General features: G+C 48.1%; 1 protein-coding gene across 1 annotated transcript; it reads left to right on the forward strand.

Moving 5' to 3' along the window:
• The first annotated feature begins 3,407 nt into the window (after positions 1-3,407).
• Positions 3,408-16,705, forward strand: HAS1 (hyaluronan synthase 1). The gene is made up of 5 exons (XM_081869018.1): positions 3,408-3,793; positions 9,630-10,327; positions 13,225-13,450; positions 14,189-14,321; positions 14,857-16,705. The coding sequence occupies exons 1-5, from the start codon at positions 3,529-3,531 to the stop codon at positions 15,530-15,532; spliced, it is 1,998 nt and encodes a 665-aa protein (XP_081725144.1). The 5' UTR covers positions 3,408-3,528; the 3' UTR covers positions 15,533-16,705.
• The last annotated feature ends 6,053 nt before the right edge of the window (positions 16,706-22,758 follow it).

A 22,758-nucleotide genomic window follows, 5' to 3' on the forward strand; every position in this document is an offset into this window, starting at 1 on the left:
TTTGGTCCGAAGAAAGAAATCTGAGTTTGAATTGAATAATATTAAACTCTGTGTATGTTCTGGTGAAAAAGCAGAATTGTTGTTACTATTATTACTAATGATTAAGGATTATCTATAACTTGGCTTTTCTCCAAGGAGCTCAAGACATACATGGCTCCTTTTCACAACTACCCTGCGAGGTACGCAGGGCTGAGAAATGGAGTGACTGGCGACTCTCAGCAGGCATCATTTTAGAAGAAGGCATAGTGTTCATTAGAACTTGTATTAAAAACAGATCTTTTTTAAAAAAAAAAAATTGACTACAAGTTGCAGGACTAAGAATTTTGTTTTATGTCCTACTATTACTCCAAGGAGCTGGAATTGATTATTCCCGCACCCTGCCCCATTTTATCCTCTTGCACAACAACACTATGACATAGCTCAGGCTGAAAGAGTGACTGGCATTAAATTAGGGGTGCCATACATCCAGAATTTCCCAGACATTGCCGTGATTCACCCTTCAAAAATGACATCCGAGGGGAATTTTTGAAAAGAGCTTGAAATGTCGGGGGGGTGGAACTCAACAACTTTGGCCAAAAAACAGAAGAAACAAACAAACAAAAACCACAACAACTTTTGTGTCCGGATTTTCACTTTTTGAAATATGGCAACCCTAATTAAATAAGGAAATTTGGTTGGGAGGAGGGAGATGTTCTTAAAAATAGGGAGTTTAATCTTCCCATCTGAAAAGGACCAGAGGCATTCATATCTCACAGCAGAGGTGAAATTTAGAGGCGACCAGGGCAGGCCTAGCCTGCTTATTTTTATTTTGGAGTCTCAATATTAAGCCTGTGTGTGTGTGCGTGTGTGTGGCATGATAACCTAGATAGATAGGTTTTGGAACCGATAATGACATTTTCCCTAGCTAAAAATGAAAAAGAGGGGTAGTAATGTGCCTTTTTCGAATCCCCACGACAGGGTGAACTCCCGTTGCTCGGTCCCTGCTCCTACCAACCTAGCAGTTCGAAAGCACGTCAAAGTGCAAGTAGATAAATAGGTACCACTTCAGCAGGAAGGTAAACGGCGTTTTCGTGCGTTGCTCTGGTTCGCCAGAAGCAGCTTAGTCATGCTGGCCAAATGACGCAGAAGCCGTATGCCGGCTTCCTCGGCCAGTAAAGCGAGATGAGAGCCACAATCCCAGAGTTGGCCACGACTGGACCTAATGGTCAGGGGTCCCTTTACCTTTACCTTTACCTTTAATGTGCCTTTTGTTGTTTCCGAGCACAATTCAAAGTGCTGGTGTTGACCTTTAAAGCCCTAAACGGCCTCGGTCCAGTATACCTGAAGGAGCGTCTCCACCCCCATCATTCTGCCCGGACACTGAGGTCCAGCGCCGAGGGCCTTCTGGCGGTTCCCTCATTGCGAGAAGCAAAGCTACAGGGAACCAAGCAGAGGGCCTTCTTGGTAGTGGCGCCCGCCCTGTGGAACACCCTCCCATCAGATGTCAAAGCGATAAATAACTACCTGACATTCAGAAGACATCTTAAGGCAGCCTTGTTCAGGAAAGTTTTTAATCTGTGATATTTTAGTGTATTTTTTGTTTCTATGGAAGCCGCCCAGAGTGGCTAGGGAAACCCAGCCAGATGAGCGGGGTACAAATAATAAAATTTATTATTATTATTATTATTAGACAAGAATATGCTGTCCTCCAACTCTCTTATTTAAATTTGTATTGGTATGTATTTCTTAATACAGTACATATAGATAAGCATGTTTCTTAAGAATGCAGACGTACAGATTTATGGATACGTCAATATTTATAAAAGATTGGAACACAATGATAAGATCTGATCGCCTTTCTGATCACCACTCTTTTATCTTTTATTTCTTGTGTCATAAAATGTGTGTGTGTGTGTTTGCACACACACACACACGTGCACACACATTTAATTACTTTTTCTATAATAAAAATGAAGGGGGGGGAATACAGGATCCCACCCACTCATCCCACTGGGTGTCTTCGGTCAAGCCAGCGTCTCTCCGCCTAACCTACCTCACAGGGTTGTTGTGTATACCAACTTGAGCTCTTTGGAGAAAAGGTGGGAGATAAACGCAGCAAGAAAACGAAAATAAATTTTTGAAGGCCATATTGGCTGGCATCCTGGTTCCACGGGAGCCAACCAGGCGGCTCTGAGATACCGACAAGCAGTGCCTGAGCCCAACAGGGTTCTCCCACCCACTTGCAGTTCCCAGCAGCCAATCTCTGCCTCTCAGCCTAACCTACCTTACAATCATGGAACTGTAGAGTTGGAAGGGACCACGAGGGTCATCTAGTCCAACCCCCTGCAAAACAAGAACCGTTTTGCCCAACGTGGAACTCGAACCCACAACCCTGAAATTAAGAGTCTCGTGCTCTATGGGATATAAACCACACAATTATACAAGAGCCCAGCAAACATTATAATGCTTCTGGTTTGGTTTTGTCTAGCTTGCCTCACGGCCTTGGCACTTAACAGGCCCAGGAGGATCCACAATTTGACGCACGATGTGTCAGTTGCCTCATAACATCTGTTCATGGGCTCCTTTCTTCTTGTTTGCCAACGGTGTCTCACAGATGCCCCTGGCCCTGTTTTATAACCCAGGGATCTCCTTATCAGCTCCTTGACTTGCCTCCTTCAGTAACGCGACTGACCCACATCTTTGACCCCTGGCCATCATCTGCTCTGATCCCCTTCCTCCTCCTCCTCCCGTCTCAAACACTCTCCTCTAGCCCAAATCCACCTTCTATTCTCCATCTCTACGCTCCCCATCCCACAGCTGGACTGCCCCACCCTCCAATTTTCTTCCGAAGTCCACCCAGCCAGATTACGAAATACAAATCCCCCTGCCTTCCCGCCCGGCTTTTGTAGGGGGAAAAAATCCTTTTTCTTTTCCACAAGGCACTCGAGAACTTTAGCACTACTACTGACAGCTTTTCCTGGAAATTCTCCGGGTTTGTCCCCACCCGAGTCCCTGCAAAATGTGAAGAGGCTTGCATCGTGGCAGCCGCCTTGTGCGCCCTTTCTCGGGAGTAAACCCATCAAGGTCAGGGAGGCTTACTTCCGAGTAAACGCACGCAGGAGGATCATTCTCCAGACGAAAAAAAAAAGTGCTCAACGCGAGTAACACACCATATCTTACAAAAATAAAATAACCACAGTCAAAGCGCAGCCACCCACGTGCCAGGAAATCCGGGAACTGCCGTTTGTTCAGAGGGCTGGGAACGGTAGCTTTGTCGAAACTACAGTTCCCAAATGGGTGCTTTAAATGTTTGCTGTGTGCGGGGTTCAAGGCTTCTCCCCTGACTGCTAGCCTCGATCCCGCCCTTCTAATGTTGGATGCCTAGTGCGTCGGCCAGCTGCGCTTTTACGCAGCTCGAGGGGCAGTGCACTCCGCACGTTCTCAGGAGCACTCTTTTCCGGCACTGGAAATCCGGTTCCAGTTAAGTCCCAGCTTGAGAGTTGATAAAGTAGCCGAGACTCCTTGGAGGCTGCAAAGCAACGTGTGCGAATGGATGGGCGTGTTCCACCACGGGATGGGGCTCAGACCCTAAAACGGCATTACTGGGGCGTGAGTGATCTCCCGATGAGATCAGATGGGCCCCAGCCCAGCCTTGACGCACGTCAGGGGCCGCCTCCCCGCAAACCCTCCCTCCTCCTCCGCGCCCCCCCCCCTCGCGAGATTCAAAAGCTTCCCCGCCAGACATCAAACAAACCAGACTTCCCCGCAACCAAACCCGGATCGCACACGGGCTCCGGCCGCCCCAGCGCCGCAGGTGAGAGACGGGACAGGGAGCCTGCTGCCGGAGGGTGGCTGGGTGGGTGGGGGGCAAGGTCTCGTGGGACAGGGAGCCTGGGCGTCTTTTGCTTTGAGAGAGAGGGGGGAGTGTGAGCTAGTGGTTTAAGCTGATGCTGAATTGGTGCCAGGGCTTGACCCTGGATGGCCGCTCAAAAGAAAGAAAGCCACCGCGCCCTTGACCACATGCAGAGTGCAATTCACTCAGCCCTGAGTAGCTACAAAGAAGCCCCTCTCTGCATGGGGCAATTAAGACTTCAGTTGGGTTAGTATTATATTTCAAGGGCTTTCAGTTGCAGTGGTATTTCCAGAGGCGTTGAAACTCTGCATCCCTCCTTCCCCCACTCCCCAACCTAGAAAAATAAGCTCTAATGTTGCTGAAAGGATGGAGTGACTGGATCTTAAAGCCCCAACACCAGGGTGTGGGCTGGTGACCTGTGTATATATGAATACTTCAGATCACTTGATAGAGACTAGTTGGAAAGCTTTTTAAAAAATGTATTTCTGCCCCTCCTCGCCGTTTGAGTTGGTAACTGAGTGCATGGAAGTTCCTTGAGTTCTCTTCTCGTGTGTTTTGCTTTAATGCACTTTGAGGTGCCAGTTATGTGTTCCTGGTGCAAATGAGCAATTGCAATACGTAGGCTGGGTTGATTTATCAGGAGTAAAATAAGACGAGTGTTCACCTCCCCGCTTGCTGCCAAAACTCCACTCCTTGTTGCAACAGAGCTGGAAGTAGCAGTTAGTGGTTGCAACCAGGAATGTGACTTGAAAAGCCGTGATTGAGCTGCTCCCAGGGGGCAGGAGGGGAGAGCCTAGTGGTCAGTGCAAAGGTGGGAGCATGCAGGTCTAGGGCAGCTTGGGGGGTGCGTGTGGAGGCTTGCTGTGTACACTTCAAGGAAAAGACTTCAGCTGCAAGACACGTACAAGTCTTGATTTGCATAAAAAAGGTCCCCAGTTTATCTCGGTAGCATTATCCAAGGAACATAATGTTGGTTGTGAATGAGCTGGCACAAAGGACTGGCAACAACACTGATAGTGAGTTTGCCGAGTTCTGAGCCTGCTGCCACATTGATTGATATAGGTTGGCATGAATGCTGATGGGATGCCAACATTTTAATCAGCCTGCAGAACCTATCTCAGTCTGGTTGGTACTTTGATCTGTCACATATACCTGAAAAGCTGGGCTGGGAGATCTGTACTCCAGAACACTGATTCTTGGAAGTCTAATCACTCCAAGCAATCCTCCAGGGGTGGCTCTTTGTAGTTTTCAAGGTACCTTTTAAGAAGTGGTGGAAAGGAGGGTTTTCTATTCATGGTATAATAATAATAATAATTTATTATTTATACCCCGCCCATCTGGCTGGGTTTCCCCAGCCACTCTGGGCGGCTTCCAACAGAATATTAAAATACAACAACCTATTAAACATGAAAAGCTTCCCTAAACAGGGCTGCCTTCAGATGTCTTCTAAAAGTCTGGTAGTTTTTCTCTTTGACATCTGGTGGGAGGGCGTTTCAAAGGGCGGGTGCCACTACCGAGAAGGCCCTCTGCCTGGTTCCCTGTAACTTGGCTTCTCATAGCGAGGGAACCACCAGAAGGCCCTTGGCGCTGGACCTCAGTGTCCGGGCAGAACGATGGGGGTGGAGACGCTCCTTCAGGTATACATACACGTGCCTGTGGTCAAACGGTTTGAGGATGTTTTTGGGAAGTGATTTTATTGGAGGCAAAAGTGGTGCCTGTGTCCACATCACAATGGGGTTGGACTAGATGACTCTTGGGTCCCTTCCGCCTCTAATATTCTATGAGTTGTGACCCTTCATTTGAAATGCCTTCGACTTCCTAGTTAGCTTCATCGGCAGTGGACCTTACAAAAAACCCAGAAAAAGGTAGGCCAGCCATATTGACCTCAGGTTGCTGATGGAAGGTTGCCTATGGAATTTGTGGCTGAGTCAGGATTTGAACAACGAACTTCCTCCTGCCCAATGTGGGTATAGCAGCCACTCCACCCTAAAATGGTTGTGGTGGAATTCTAACCAGGGCCGGCCTGCCCATGAGGCAAGGTGAGGCATCCAACTCGGGCGGCAGGCTCTGGGCAGTTGGGAGGGGCGTGCTCTGCCACTGCCCCCACTGTGCCCCACTGCTGCCTGCTCCCCTCTGGAAAAAGGGTGGCACAGCAGCAAGAGAGGAGGCTGATGGAAAAGAAGCTCAAACCTGTCAGCCACCTCTTTCATCACTAGGTCTCCAATGCAGCAATGTGAAAAGGGTGAAGACTGCCTCTCTGTTCATCATCTGAGGCCCTTCTTTGTATGCCTCCTCCACATGAGGTTCGGAGGATGGCAAACACAAGAAGGGGCCTTTTCTGTAGTGGCCCCCCATCTGTTGAATGCTCTCCCCAGGGAGGTTTGCCTGGCACCTTCATTGTATATTTTTTAAGGCTCCAGGTGAAACGGTTCCTGTTCAACTAGGCCTTTGGCTGATTAATATTCTACAGCCTTTAAAATGTGTCTGTGGGAAGGGGGGCGGGTATTATTTTGCTGTTTGGGTTTAATCATCTTGTATTTTATTCTGGGAACCACCCCGATATCTTTTGGTGAAGGGTGGTAAATTAATTTAATAAATAAAATAAATATATATAAGTAAGATCAGCATTGGAAGTTAGGGGGCAGTGAAGATCAGCGTTGAAAAGAAAGGGGGATTGAAAATGGGCATGGAGGAAAGATTTCCAATATTTCCCAAGTGAAAATCAGCATCAAGAAGAAGGGGGCAGCAAGGATTAGCATCAACCGTGGGGTGTGAGGAGCCTCGGCTGCATATAAAGAAGCACCCCTCACAAACTGCAATGGGGGAGGCATCAATTTCTGATTTGCCTCCGGCGCCCAAATGTCTGGGGCCAACCCTGGTTCTATCAAGCCACAGAGGCAACTCTTTATTCAGCTTCCTGGTATGTCTGTACGCTTATGATCATCTGGGCTCACGTAAGCTGCGTGTTTGGGGTCACCGATGGTTGTGTGTGTTCACCACCGAGGGAGTGCGGGACCAGGCATTTTGGAAGGCCAGTTCCAAATGTTGCTTCGGGTTGCTCTAGCAGCAGAAGAGATTGGAGTAGTGGTGTATAGTGGTTAGAGTGTGGGGTTTGCTGTTCAATTGTAGCTTAGGCAGAGAAATGCCTAAGCTAGAGCAGGGGTCAGCAAATTTTATCAGCAGGGGGCCGGTCCACTGTCCCTCAGACCTTGTGGGGGGCCAGACTATATTTGGGGGGGGGGAGATGAACGAATTCCTATTCCCCTAAAATAACCCAGAGATGCATTTTAAATAAAAGGATACATTCTACTCATGTAAAAACACACTGATTCCTGGACCATCCGCGGGCCGGATTGAGAAGGTGATTGGGCCGGATCTGGCCCCAGGCCATGGTTTGCCTACCCATGAGCTAGAGGGCTCCCTAAAGGCTTGTGGCACAAAATGGGGGGTTTCTTCACTGATGTGGGGGTGTCCACAGGCTGTCATCCCAGTGCTGTCCTGGAGTTTTCTCCCTTTAAAGGTGTGTTTGTTTGCTTGTTTATCATTGGAAAGTCCAAAATGGCAATGATCAAAAACTCTGCATTTAAAGGGGGAAAGTTTCTAGGACACAACTGGGCTGGGGTCTACATTTTGGTCTGGTATGGATAAGCCCTAGATTTTGCCAGCGGCTCTGAGAGGCCAGGAATTCTGGGTTTGGCAGTGCATTCTTATTCATGTCTACACACTTGAGTTCGGTGAAACTTTTCCCTAGGTAAGTATGCGCAGGATTTCACTTGATATTTGCGGTTAAAATAGAAGGAAGGAGATTTTCATGTGCTGTTGCAGGAAGGGGCAAGCGAGGGGAAAAAGAACAACACAGGATTTCTGTTCCATTTGCTAAGTAGGGTGTGCAAATGGTATGTACTGTGTCAAGCACTTTGTCATTTATTTATTCAATGACCCATTGGTGTCATTTGCTGCAATCTTTTTGAAAACGCCTCTTCCTTGGCTCTATTAATAATTTTTTATAGAGTTACCCTGAGCCCCTGCCAGGAGGTTAGTTTGGAGTGGAGGAACCTGGAGAGAAACTTGTGTAAACATTTAATAGTAGAACCAGCAATCTCCAACCAGAGATTGGCTATCGCCCTCTTCTTGGGGGGGGAGGGTTGTTGCAGGCAGGAGCCCTGTTCCATTGTTGGCTTTAATGCAAATCGTGGCTCAGCCCCTGGCTGGGTCCATATACGCCCACCCATATGTGCAAGATGGGATAACTTGGCAGGTATATTCACTCTGGGTCTCTGGTGCAGTATATCATTCTTGCCTGTAGGTGGTGTACACACCCCAAAGGTTCAAGATGACAGATTTTGGATAGGGAGAAAGAGACAGCATCTTCTATGGTAGTACAGTGCTACCTTGGGTTAAATACTTAATTCGTTCCGGAGGTCTGTTCTTAACCTGAAACTGTTCTTAACCTGAAGCACCACTTTAGCCAATGGAGGCTCCTGCTGCTGCCACACCGCTGGAGCACGATTTCTGTTCTTATCCTGAAACAAAGTTCTTAACCTGAAGCACTATTTCTGGGTTAGCAGAGTCTGTAAGCTGAAGCGTATGTAACCTGAAGCGTATGTAACCCGAGGTACCACTGTGCCTAGACTTGCAAGAAACCACAGCCTTTAAAGTCTAAGCACCAAGGTTCTTGTTTTTCAGGGGAAACTCATAGGAACTCAGTCCTGGCACCTCTCAGGTGGGTGCCATTGCCATTCTAAGAGATTTTATGCCTCTTCTTGTGGTTCTGCACTGGTTACAAGTGAGCATCTCAGAATGATCATTGGAGCTGGCATTCCTCTTTAAATCGAACACTGCTCTGAGCCCATAGAGAGGTTGTTCCTTTGCCCATAAATCTTTCGCCCTTTGAGATATGCAGGTGAGGCCATTTTCTACATCTCTTAGGGACCAACAGTAAACACCAGGGCTGTGTGGATTGAAATTTATAATTTATTTATTTTTAATGCACCCAGCAAATCAAGATTCTGCAGCTAAGAAGCTGAACAATGTGACTTTGGTAAACTATGCAAACTGGGGGGGGGGATCCTAAGTTTTGCACATAATTTATTCTGGCTTTGTTAATCATGGGAAACAACAAGGGACTAAAGCCCCTCGACCATTTCACCTCTCACTCTAGAACCAGCCCCACAGCAGTCTTTATTAAATTTGTCCAGAGCTGGGTGTTCCCATTCCTCAGGGTGAAAACCCAAAAGGGGAGACTGTATTTTTTTTATTGCCCTTTTGGGATTACTGTACCTGGGTGGTGCACTTAGCAGCCTTCTGCCATCTGCAGTGGGTCCCAGCTTTATACCTCCTGCCCAGATGCCGGCAGGTACAACCCTCATGCTACAAGTTGTTGATGTGAGGAAGAAAAGTCCAGTGAGTCGCAACTTGCCATAGTACTCGCCTCCTGTTCTCGTGCCCAGAACATTTCTGCACTCTTGTCTGTTGGCATGAAGCCTCTGTGGGCTTTGGGGAACAGGGGTCCAGGTGGCACAAATCTGCCCTCCCTGCTCCCAGAGTCTTTCAGCCATCTTGTTTCCCCACTGCCTCTGAATAGCGCCGTGCTTATTCTTGACCTGTGGATAAACATTAAATAAATACCACCTGCATGCTTAATGGGTTTTTAATAGTTTGTTTTGTGTTGTAATTGTTGTGTTTGTTTTCTATGCTGCCCTGAGAGCACTTACGCTGTGGGGTGGCCCCATTCCATCGACAATACATTCCCCTGAGAACAATCCAGCTCACTCACTACCTTGACTATTCCTTCCAGGGATGGATGTCACCATACTGCCAAAGGGCGTTGTCTCTATCGGACGTCGGATCGTCACCATCGGCTTTGCGCTGCTCATACTGTCCATATTGGCATGGGCCTACATTTCAGGGAACCAGCTGGCTTCCGACCGGTACCACATTATGGCATTTGGCCTCTACGGGGCCTTCCTCACGGCCCACCTCATCATCCAGAGCTTCTTTGCCTTCCTGGAGCACAAGAGGATGAAGAGGGACTCTCTGACTTGCAGCTACACTAAGACGGTGGCTCTCACCATCTCCGCTTACCAGGAGGACCCAGCTTACCTCCGCGAGTGCCTCGAGTCCGTCAAGGCAACTTTGTACCCTCCAGAGAAGCTCCGGGTCATCATGGTGATCGATGGCAACAGCCCTGACGACCGGTACATGATGGACATGTTCCAAGAGGTCTTTGCTGGGGAAGACGTGGGGACGTTCGTCTGGGAGAACAACTACCACCACCAGCCTCTGTTGGATGTAGACGAAGGGGACAGTGGCTACCAAGCTGGGGATGAGCCGCCTGTCTACAGTGAAATAGATATGGATGACCTCGGGCAGCTGGCCGTAGAAGAGCTGATCCGGACCAAGAGATGTGTCTGCATCATGCAGAAATGGGGAGGGAAGAGGGAAGTCATGTACACAGCTTTCAAGGCCCTGGGCAACTCGGTGGACTACGTCCAGGTAAATAGCTCCTATCCGGTTGTCTCGCTTCCTCGCTTGTTTTATCCCATCCCGCAATGTCCTCCAGGCTGAGAGATAGGGACTGGGCCGACATTTTCCGCAGCAGAGAAAGGCTGTTGAACTTCAAGGGGGAATTAAAGCAGAAAGCAGGGAGGAGATGGTGGGAAAGGCAGAGATCTTTGCCACATGGGTAAGGTGCTAGCAGCAGAAGCGGCGGAGAAAAGGGAAGGGGTGCTTGAGTTTGCCAGTCTCCCATGCCTGCTGCCTGAAATGGTTATCTCATTCCACCTCTTGAACAGCCCTGTATGCTAGCCGTGTGTCGTGCCTCACTGCATGCAGTGAGAATGCACAGTGTTTGCTTTTGAGCAGAGGTTGGACGGTCAGGGTTGCTTTAGCTGAGAATCCTGGGGTTGGACTAGATGACCCCTGGGGTCCCTTCCAGCTCTGCAATTCAACAGTGCAATTCTGGCTGCACATTGGAAGTTCAGTAATTATGGGCAAATACTTCTTCCATTGCTAACCTCATTAAGGTGCTGCTGGTCAGCTTACAAGGAAGCTTGTATACTGAAGTGTATACTTAAGTGCATTCTGTGATTTCTGCAGAAGCTCAGAAAAATAACAAAATATGGCATGTTGAAGGGTTCGGCATTCTGAGACAGGGATGGGATGAGGCGAGGCACCGAAGCCTCTGTTTCTTGACCCACACAAATCCCACTGAGTCGTCTTCTTCTCCAGTTATTGACTTATGCCATAAGAGCTACGAACTTGGTTTATTTAAAAACAAATGCTCAGTTGCTAGCCAGGCCCTTGTGGCTTGTTAAGATTGACCTTTTAGAAGTGTGCGAGTCAGTGCCCGAAGAGAGCATGCTTCTGCGAGTCAAAGGGAGCGGCCCCTAACACTTTACTGTAGGAAGCATCGATTGTGCAAAATACAGAAATATATGGAAATTTGCTTAATTTGCACAGTCCAGCTTATCTGGGTACAGAATTTATTTTTCTTGGTTTTGCCTAGTCATGCTACCTATGAACTATCTCCTCTCCTACTACCTCTAGGCTTTAATATCTAATTTGACCCTTTCAAACTTTTTCTGAAGGGCGCCATGCTGCCCTAAATTCTGGAGGCATCCCTGGTCACCAGCTAATTTTGCTGGAGTGCCAGACTGACAAAGCAGAAGAGGAGCGGCAAGCCAAAGACTCTGCCCCTGCCCTACTTTTGTTTCCCAAATTGCCTCCTGCCAAATCCAGATGTTGCTCTTTGCCTCACAGGCTGGCAGCTGTGGGCCAGATGGCACCTGTCTGTAGGGTGGATTTGTCCTGGAGTTTCCAATTGCTGACCTTTCATGTATACACTCTTGGGGTGGGGGCGGGAGAGATCGAAACCTTGTCCCAAGGAAACCCCAATTCTTCACCAAAGGGGAGGGGGGAGCTTCTGCAATCTACATGAATCTGTTTATCTACCGTATTTTTCGCTCTATAAGACGCACCAGACCACAAGACGCACCTAGTTTTTGGAGGAGGAAAACAAGAAAAAAAATATTCTGAATCTCAGAAGCCAGAACAGCAAGAGGGATTGCTGCACAGTGAAAGCAGCAATCCCTCTTGCTGTTCTGGCTTCTGGGATAGCTGCGCAGCCTGCATTAGCTCCATAAGACGCACACACTTTTCCCCTTACTTTTTAGGAGGGAAAAAGTGAGTCTTATAGAGCAAAAAATACGGTAATTTCGTTTACGCATCACTTCTTCTTTAGCATCTCAGAGCAAGTACATAATACAATAAAAGTGTATATTTTAAAAAACTGCATGTAAAAATGCAGTTAAAACAATTGCATATATAGAAATGATTTCAACTCCAATACAGATGCCAACAGGGATAGATTGCCGCTTAAAAGTATTGTTGAAAGAGGAAAATGTTCAACATGATAATTATCCTTATTAAGCCTTATTAAACATGTAGCTCATTACTTACTTTGTAAAACCCAAGCTGCTTCCCTGGGTTGTGATGAGGTGCAAACCTCATCAAGATGGTGAAGTTTTGCCCTTTGACCTCTACCCATCATGCCCTACTCTCAGGGTCCCACCTGTATCTCCATCAGCTTCTTACCTGGCTAACCATATAACCCAAATTTCTGTCTCTCTTTCAGTGTAACAGAGTATTGCATCCATATAATTAACTGTGCTTTACAAATTAGTTTTCATAAGGTTCTCCTCCACTCCTTGCTTCCCAGCCATCTTCAACCAAACTATTGATCCACTTAATGTTCTGCAATATGAGCCATTCATTCTCCCTCATTTGTACATCACTCCTTAGCCAAAGAAGTGTCATTTCTAACTTTGGGGGTGTGCAAAATGCTTGATAACCTTTCTCCTGTTCTTATCCTTGCATTAATTGCGCCCGTTTTACAGACAAGGCAAGCAAAGACTGATTTGCCTCAAGCCAGTCAATTAATCCCATAAACCGAGACAGCGTCTGAGCTGGGCTGTCCCTGCACACAGTCTGTGCTCTCCCCCATTGCATCACACTTGTCACAGACGCGAATGTTGCATTTTCAGGACGCTTTTCATACATTCTCTGGTTTTGCCACAGACCCTGGGCTACTTCACACATGCATGTGTGTTACTTAATTATTGTGCACTTAGCAGTTGCACATTGGAAAGGATTGTGGCGGTGACCAAGCCATGAAAGTGTCAAAGCTGGGGCATTTCACCGCAAGCTTAGTCATCTCTCGGTGTCACAATTCCCCAATGACGACTGTGCAGATGTGTGAATCAGCCTTTGAAAGTGAGAGTGCTCTAGCTAACTTTCCCCGTGTTCTGTAAATTGAGCTTCTGGCAACTCAGATCTGTCTGGCAAATTCCAGGGGTGTCCCTTCTCACTCTCCATCTCTTGGCCTCTCCCAGGTTTGCGATTCGGACACCAAGCTGGCCCCAGATGCAACCCTGGAACTGGTGAAGGTGCTGGAGTCGAACGAACGCTACGGGGCTGTGGGCGGTGATGTGCGGATCCTCAACCTCTCCGACTCCTATATCAGCTTCATGAGCAGCTTGCGGTACTGGATGGCCTTCAACATTGAGCGCGCCTGCCAGTCTTACTTTGACTGTGTTTCTTGTATCAGTGGCCCCCTGGGTAAGGCTTCCCCTGTGCGTTGGTTCCACCTCTTTACTTTCAACAGGAAGCAGTTTATTCGTTTGATCAGAAAGCTTGTTATGTTTTACCAGCCCGTTGTATACAGTGGTACCTCTGGTTGCGAACGGGATCCGTTCCGGAGCCCTGTTCGCAACCTGAGCAGAATGCAACGTGCATCTGCGCACACGCGTGTTGCAATTTGCCGCTTCTGTGCATCCGCGTGGCGTCATTTTGAGCATCTGCGCATGCGCGAGCGGCAAAACCTGGAAGTAATCCTTTCCGGTACGTTAACCTGAGGTATAACTGTATTTGTATCAGGGACGCGGGCGGCACCATGGTCTAAACCACTGAGCCTCTTGGGCTTGCTGATTGGAAGGTCAGCAGTTTGAATCCATGCGACAGGGTTAGCTCCCGTTGCTCTGTCCCAGCTCCTGCCAACCTAGCAGTTTGAACGCATACCAGTGCAAGTAGATAAATAGGTACCACTGTGGCGGGAAGTTAAACGGTGTTTCTGTGCGCTCTGGCACTCAACAAGGACTGCCGTTGTGCCACAAGCAGTTTAGTCATTCTGGCCACATGACCTGGAAAAGCTGTCTGTGCACAAACGCCGGCTCCCTCGACCTGAAAATGGAGATGAGTGCCGCACCTCATAGTAAATTTTACTGGACTTAAACATCCAAGGGTCTTTTACCTTTTTACCTTACGTTTGTATCTCACCTGTTTTGTCCCCCGTTATAGGCCTGTATCGGAATGACCTTCTGCAGCAGTTTCTAGAGTCCTGGTACAATCAGAAGTTCCTGGGTACCCACTGCACCTTTGGAGACGACCGGCACCTCACCAACCGGATGCTGAGCATCGGCTATGCCACCAAGTAAGAACATGTGGAGACTTGGGTTTTCTGGAGCGAGGGTGATGCAGAATGAAAAATGACAAGGAGATGGGAGAGGTGCAAGGAGACAGCATCTTGTTGGGTAGCTTCAGCTCCCATCAGCCCCAAGGCAGCATGACCACTGGTCAAGGATGATGGGAGTTGTAGTCAGTGGTGTAGCATGGGTTGTCAGTGCCCCGGGCTATGCAGAAGGGGGTGGGGATGGAAACGGACGGAATAGGCATGCGCAGTTGTAAAGTTAAGAAAAATAGAGTCATTCCATTGTCTGGAGAGGTCACTTCATGGTTCACATGGAGAAGCCATTTTCAACAGAGCCCAGCAATGGAACCAGGCACTGAAGTTTTGTGCCCCTAACCATTTTGCACCTGGGGCAACTGGCCCTGTGCCCCCTGTGCTATGCCACTGGTTGTAGCTCAGTGACATCTGGAGGGCTGCAGGTTCCCCATTCCTGTTCTGGAAAAAATTGAATGAAGACCATATTATATTCTTAACTTCTCCTTTCTCCTCCGTGTACCAGATACACTGCCCGCTCCCGCTGTTACTCGGAGACGCCGTCCGTGTTCCTGAGATGGCTAGCGCAGCAGACTCGCTGGACCAAGTCCTACTTCCGTGAGTGGCTCTACAACGCCCTCTGGTGGCACCGCCACCACCTGTGGATGACCTACGAGTCGGTGGTGGCCGGGATCTTCCCCTTCTTCGTCACGGCCACCGTCCTGCGGCTCTTCTACGGGGGGAACTTGTGGGACATCCTGTGGGTGCTGCTCTGTGTCCAGCTGGTGGCTTGCGTGAAGGCCCTCTACGCCTGCTGGCTGAGGAAGAACTTCATCATGATCTTCATGTCTCTCTACGCCGTGCTCTACATGGGTGGCTTGCTGCCGGCCAAGTACTTCGCCATCATCACGATGAACAAGAGCAGCTGGGGCACCTCGGGCAGGAAGAAGATGGTGGGGAACTATATGCCTCTGCTGCCTGTCTCCATCTGGGGCCTGCTGCTCTTGGGAGGCCTGGTCTACACCATCTACCAGGAGGCCCTGGCTGACTGGACAACCGAGGCCAAGCAGACTGAGATCTGGTACCTGCTCATTGGCTCAGCCATCTATGTCGGCTACTGGACGTTCATGATCATGCTTTATTGGTTGTGGGTGCGGAGATGCTGCCGGAAACGGGTGGATTTCTATAGTGTTCAGGTGTGAAGGGCCTGGGGGGGTTCTGAAACCTGAATGTAAGACAGAATCTCGGACCAGTGAGGGCTTGGGTACTCACCCAAGGTCTAGGAGTGAAGAGTGATCTCGTAGGAGCCACTCCTGGCTAAGAAATGATGAGTTCAGTGTCCTGTGAGTTTCCACTCCATCATGTGGTCTGTCAGCAGAGTGGATGTACACACTCCTTGGGATCTCTTCTAGGACTAGAAGCCCCGGGGTTGCCTGAATCTCAGGGAGGAGATCTTTTACCCAACAAGACGTGAGGGTCTCCTAGCCTCCTCTTCTCTCCCTCTTTGGCTGCTAACGGTCTAGGTCTTGGGAGATGTTTCTGACCTCAGTTTATTTATATAATGTTCGAGTTTTTTCACGTTCCAAAAAAAGCCCAATGTCTGCCTTCTCCTCCTCCTTGAAATGCAGCCATCTCTGGGGTGGGTCAGCTGGGTGATGCAAAACCCCACAGGGACACCAGACGCACAGGAACCAATCTCATTGCACTGAATTGCCACTGCAGATCCAAGTCTTGAGTGCTGCAGCCACTGAGCAGAGAGACAAGGATGGAGGGATGTTGGCCAATGGTTGCTGTTCAGTTGACACATGCAACAGGTTGGATCTGACTGGGGAAAGAGGGAGATGGGTAACCTCCTTTTGATGGAACAGGAGACCAGACCTTGACACACGTGAATCCTGCATGACATAAAAGGATTCTCTTCTCTCTCTTTTTCCCGCAAGAAAAAGAAATCCCTTAGCGCTATGTCTTATCTTGACTTGTGAACACTTGATGGTTACAGAAGAAACACAGTTTACAGTTGTGGGACAGAAGCTGGAAACTTCTGTCTTGGTTTTTGCTTTGTTTGTTTTTGTTTCTTTCACCTGGAAAGGAAATTGGAATTCTGGCTGAGAGGGGAGGGTCAAAGTCGCCCTTAATCACCTCTCTGTTACTGTTTTTTAAATTGTAATGTTGACCATTGGAGTTTTGGGAGCTCCTTTCTACAGGAAAATGAAGGAGTGTGATATTATTTATTTGCTGTATTTTAATAATAAGGGCTATTTAATAGTTGTTGATGTTTTTTTAAAAAAAGAAAGAAAATTGAATAATGAGGATTTTTAAAAAACTGTTATTTTTATAAATGGTATTAAAAAATAAAACATATTTTTTTTGGAAAACTTGTCCTTGGTGTGCTTGCCTTAATTTCACTTTTGTAGGGAACGTGGAAACTTTGCTATCAAATACAAACAGTACTTAGCAGTTGCATAGCACTTTCAGAGGTTCAAAGCACTTAGCATGCAGTTGCCTTGTGTCTTTACAGCAGCAGTGAATAACCTGTTTTTTGTTTTGCTTTTTATATTTTTTATTATTGTTATTGAAAAATATAAACATATTACAAACATCAGTTCAAAATCCAAATATTGAGATTGCTCTGAATCTCTTGACTTCCCCCCATCCATTTCAAGGGTCCTAATGTTAATATTTACAACTGCATATCAATATTTATACAAACTTTTATCCTTCTAAAATATCCATACTTTCCATTACTTACAAGTGTGGTAAAAGTTCTGTTAATGTTTTAACCTGCTTGCAGTGGTCTCATAGGTAAATTATAACCTTTCCCCAATCTTTTTCAAAGTTCTTGTCTTCTTGAAGAACCTGTTGACCTACAGATGTTGTTAGACTACGACTCCCATCATCCCTGGGCCACGTTGGCTGAGGCTGATGGGAGCTGGAGTCCCAACATCACCCACCGGTTCCTTGTTTATCTTCTTATTGTAGATGAGTGGGGCTGGGTCTAAGGCCAAGAGAGGTTGTCCTCCTTAAGACCACCTGGTGAGTTTGTGGCAAAAAGAAGACTGAAAACAAAGACTTGATGACTTGTAGCTTGGCCACTTAGCCACAAAGTCCTGCAGCTAAAAATTGAAATTAACAACAATAATTTGTTCAAGAGCTCTAGTACCTGATATGCATAAACACACCAATAACAAAAAAGGTGATTGCTGCAAGGCTTCTTATTGTAGCCAAGTTAGGTGAGAACTTGCTTTGCACTCAGAAGCTCCCAGGTCCAATCGCCAGTTTAAAGTATTATGTAGCAGTTGGTTGGAAAGGATTCATAGAATTGTAGAGATGGAAGGAGTCACCAAGGGTCATCTAGTCCAACCCCCTGCAATACAGGAATCTTAGCTCATCCAACCTCTGCTTTAAAAACCTCCAAGGAAGGAGAGTTCACCACCTGAGAGCATCTGTTCCTCTGTTGAACAGCTCTTACCAACATTGGTTCAGCTTCTGGAGCTGTAGAAAAGAAGCTTGCTCCATGTGGCATGTAACAGACTTTGAGACATCTGAAGAGGGCTATCATATCTCCTCGCAGCTCCTCTTTTCCAAGCTAAACATACCAAACTCCCTCAACCATTTCTCATAAGGCTTGGTTTCCTGACCCTTGATCATCTTGGTTGCCCTCCTCTACACACATTCCACCTTGTCAACATCCTTCTTAAATTGTGTCACCTAGAATTGGATATAGTACCCCAAGTGTGGTCTAAACAAGGCAGAATAGAGTGGGACTATTACTCCCCTTGACTGGGACACTACACTTCTGCTGGTGCAACCTAGAAGAGCAATAGATTCTTTTGCTGCTGCTGCAAAAACACACACACACACACACACACACACACACACACACACACACACACAATGACTCATGTTAAGCTTGTGGTCTACCAAGTCTCCTAGACCCTTTTCACATGCACTGCTGGCAAACCAGATGTCCCCCAGCTGGTTATTCCTGCCTAAGTTTAGAACCTTACATCTGTCCCTATTGATCTTCATTCTGTTAGTCTGGACCCAGATCGCCAATCCGTTAAGGTCATTTTGAATCCCGATTCTGTCTTCTGCGCAATTAGCTACCCCTCCCAATTTGGTGTCCTCTGCAAATCTGATGAGCATCCTCTTGGTTCCTTCATCCAAGTCATCTATAAAGCTGTGGAACGGACCTAGGACAGAACCCTGTGGCACCCCACTTGTCACTTTTCCCCAGGATGATAAGGAACCATCCAGCTCCATCTTGTATGCAGGCTGAGACCGTACTTGCCCGTGGACTGTCTTGCCAGAGTGGTGCATGCTCTGGTTATCTCCTGCTTGGACTACTGTAATGCGCTCTACATGGAGCTACCGTTGAAGGTGACCAACTAATCCAGAATGCAGCAACTAGACTAGTGACTGGGAGTGGCTGCTGAGACCATATAACACCCGTCCTGAAAGACCTACATTGGCTCTCAGTATGTTTCTGAGCACAATTCAAAGTGTTGGTGCTGACCTTTAAAGCCCTAAACAGCCTAGGCCCAGTATACCTGAAGGACCGTCTGCACCCCCATTGTTCAGCCCGGACACTGACATCCAGCTCCGAGGGCCTTCTGGTGGTTCCCTCCCTCCAAGAAGTGAGCTTAGAGGAAACCAGCCAGAGGGCCTTCTCAGTAGTGGCACCCACCCTGTGGAACACCCTCCCATCAGATGTCAAGGAAATAAACAACTACAGTGGTACCTCGGCTTACGTTACCTTCAGGTAACATAATTTCAAGTTATGAACGCAGCAAACCTGGAAGTGTATACTTCTGGGTTTCACTGCGCAAGTATGCACAAAAATGACGCCTCCAGATACGGACTTTTCAGGGTAAGTATGGACCCCCAGGATGAATTAAGTTCGTATGTGGAGGGTCCACCATATCTGACTTTTAGAAGACATGCGAAGGCAGTCCTGTTTAGGGAAGTATTTAATGTCCAGTGTTTTGTTGTACTTTTAATATTTTGTTGGAAGCTGCCCAGAGCGGCTGGGGAAACCCAGCCAGATGGGTGGGGTAAAGGTAAAGGGACCCCTGACCATTAGGTCCAGTCGTGGACAACTCTGGGGTTGCGGCGCTCATCTCACTTTATTGGCCGAGGGAGCCGGCGTACAGCTTCCAGGTCATGTGGCCAGCATGACTAAGCCGCTTCTGGCGAACCAGAGCAGTGCACGGAAATGCCGTTTACCTTCCCACCGGAGCGGTACCTATTTATCTACTTGCACTTTGACATGCTTTCGAACTGCTAAGTTGGCAGGAGCAGGTAACGAACAATGGGAGCTCACCCCGTTGCGGGGATTCGAACCGCCAACCTTCTGATCGGCAAGTCCTAGCCTCTGTGGTTTAACCCACAGCGCCACCCGAATCACTCTGGGCAGGGTATAAATAATAAAATATTAATAGTGAATCAGCCCATCTAGTTCAGTTATTGGCCACAATGACTGGCAGCAGGGTTCCAGGCAGAGTACATTCCCAGCTTTGCCAGGAGACTGAAGTGTCCAACTTGCTCACTTTATTTAAATTCCAAAATACCCCAAGCCATGTTGCTTATTTGCCATGCCTTTCCCCCCTCACTGCCCGCCCCAACGAAAGGTTCCAGAGGTGCGCTATTCCTGAAGCTGTACTATTGCAAACTGAGTAAGTGCCCACGGTTTGCCAAAGGCCTGCTCTTGCCCTGAGCTGTTGCAACAGTTCACAAGACTTCTGTCTGCTTCCCCTCATGCCTTTGCTGACTCACACCTCACGCAAGCCACTCTGGCAGCAAAGGAGCAGGAGGAATTTGGAGCAAAGGCAAGGGAAGGCTGACAGGATTGCAGCACAGACGGGACCGTGGAGGGACAAGAGGGAGATGCCCGTATATTCAGGGGAACTTCGAGGTTTGCAAAAGTGCAAACAACTTTTTTTTAAAAAAAATGCAATCCCCAAAGGTTCAAAAATCCAAGCACCAGCCCAATGATGACTGAGATACGGAACATAGAGGGCTCATCCAGATTTCATTTTGTGCCATGTTTCTAAACACAGGTTCGCACTGTAAAGTGCCATGTCTGAACGCTTCATGCCACTCCTTACCCGTGCATTTCCTGAGAAAACCTGCTTTTACCCCTGAATCAAGCAGCCTAAACTGTCGTGGGGAAATCACTGAGGCAAAAGAAAACGCCTGGAAATGTGAGGGAGAGTGGAGTGTCCTGCTTGATCTCCTTAATCCTGCAGCCCGCCAGATGTTCCTGGACTGCATACACACCATACAGTTAAAGCAAAGAATCCTGGGAACTGTAGTTTACCCCTCACAGAGCTGTAATTCCCAGTAGACAACACAAACTACAGTTCACAGAATTGAGAAAACCCTTTAAATGTGTGGTGGGCATGCTGACTCAGCTTTCTTTTTTGAAATCATTTTTATTGGATTTTTACAATACAAAGTTATAAAAATATGAATACATATCCATATACAGTCATACCTCAGAAATTGAACGGAATCCGTTCCGGAAGTCCATTCAACTTCTGAAACATTCGGAAACCAAAGCACGGCTTCTGGTTGGCTGCAGGAAGCTCCCACAGCCAATCGGAAGCCTCAGAAGCCCCGCTGGACGTGCGGCTTCCAAAATAAAATTCAGAAACCAGAGCAGTCACTTCTTGTTTTTGATCGTTCGGTAGCCGATTTTTTTGGGACCCAGCATGTTCAGGAGCCGAGGTACGACTACAGAGAGTCCTCCAAATCTCAAGACTTCCTCCCACCCCCTCCCTGGAGTCTCAATTAAACATTAAAAACTGCATCTTCTTCCTAACTCTATTATATCAGTCTATATTTTCCATGGTAATTGTTACACTACAAGTGTTATGTACTGAGTTGAATAGGATCCAAACTGCAGCAGTCTGATTGGTCCTAGAACAATAGGCTCCAAAAGGCAGCAGTCTGATTGGTCCTAGAACAATAGGATTCAGAATGCAGCAGTCTGATTGGTCCTAGAACAATGCAGCAGTATGATTGGTTAGCAGGAACCACCCAATCATGCTCCAGATAGAAGTGAATCCACAACCGGATTGGCCTACAGTAGAATCCTGGAATTAGCCAATCATGTGCAGCCCATTGTGTAAATAATGTATATAAAGCAGATACTTTGAGGGGACATTCATTTCATTCCTCCTCACCACTATGAGCTGAATAAAGAGCATGAAATCACTTTGCGACTCTGAGTATATTTCACTGGCGACGAAGGTGGGATCCCGCTGAGCTGACTGCCACACACAGCACCGCAGCACCGCCACCTGCCGCACCGCTGCCTCGCACCGTGTATCTAGGCTTCAGCTCCGGGACACAAGGAACTCAGAATGGCAACTGACAGCAGCTTCTCGCCATTCAACCCAGCATCTGGAGACTGGGAAGCGTACGCCTCCCGTTTCACCTTCCTCCTAGAAGCCAAAGGGGTCACCGATGAAGAAGACGCCAAGAAGAGGGCAATATTCTTCAGCGTCTGCGGAGAGGAGACATTTGAAATCGCCCGGGCTCTCCTTGCGCCTGAAGACGTCGCTACTGTTCCATACAAAACAATAATGGAACAGCTGAAGGGGCACTTTTCGCCACAGCCCTCAGTGGTGGCTCGTCGAAATGCCTTCTACGCAAAGCGGCAAGCCCCTGGGGAAACCATAACTGGGTTTGTGACCTCTCTCCGCCAAGCTGCCCGGTTCTGCAACTTCTCAGAGCTGGAGAACATGCTTCGTGACCGCCTCGTCGGTGGCCTGAAGGATGAGAAGCTGCAACGACGCCTCTACGCTAAGAAGAACCTAACGTTCCAGGTCGCTCTGGAGGAGGCCCTGGCAACGGAAGCTGCTGAGAGGTCGACGCAAGAGGCACGGCTGAGCCAGCCGTCCCAACCGAGGGTCCACCACGAAGACCTCACCAACGACTCGGGATCCGACAGGGAGGAGGTGCACCGAGTACAGCAGCGCACTCAAGCAGCCCACATACCACAGCTGCCTCGACGAGAAGGAGGGAACTGCGCAAGCTGTGGAGAAAGTCACGAGAGGAGGACCTGCCGTTTCCGCAACGCAGAGTGCAGGCAGTGCAGAAAATTGGGACACATCGCCCGGGTGTGTCGGGCTCGGCCCACCCGAAGCCAGGCATCAGATGACCAATCCAAGAGCCCCAGGTCCCGGGGCCCAACGCACCAAGGCAACTCGACGGAGCTCACAGACTTCCAGGTATACCAGTTGCCCCACCCCAACGTAGAGAAAATTTATGTAGAGGTACAGATAGAGGGGGCCCCATGCCGCATGGAGCTTGACACGGGTTCAACTCTATCCATAATCTCGGCAAGGACCTTAAGGAAACTGTGTCCTACTGGGGGTCCCAAACTCAGGCCGGCCCCATTCACCCTCTGGGACTTCCAGAA

Source organism: Podarcis erhardii (assembly GCF_964252035.2).
Source record: "Podarcis erhardii genome assembly, chromosome: 7".
In the NCBI taxonomy this organism is placed as follows: domain Eukaryota; kingdom Metazoa; phylum Chordata; class Lepidosauria; order Squamata; family Lacertidae; genus Podarcis; species Podarcis erhardii.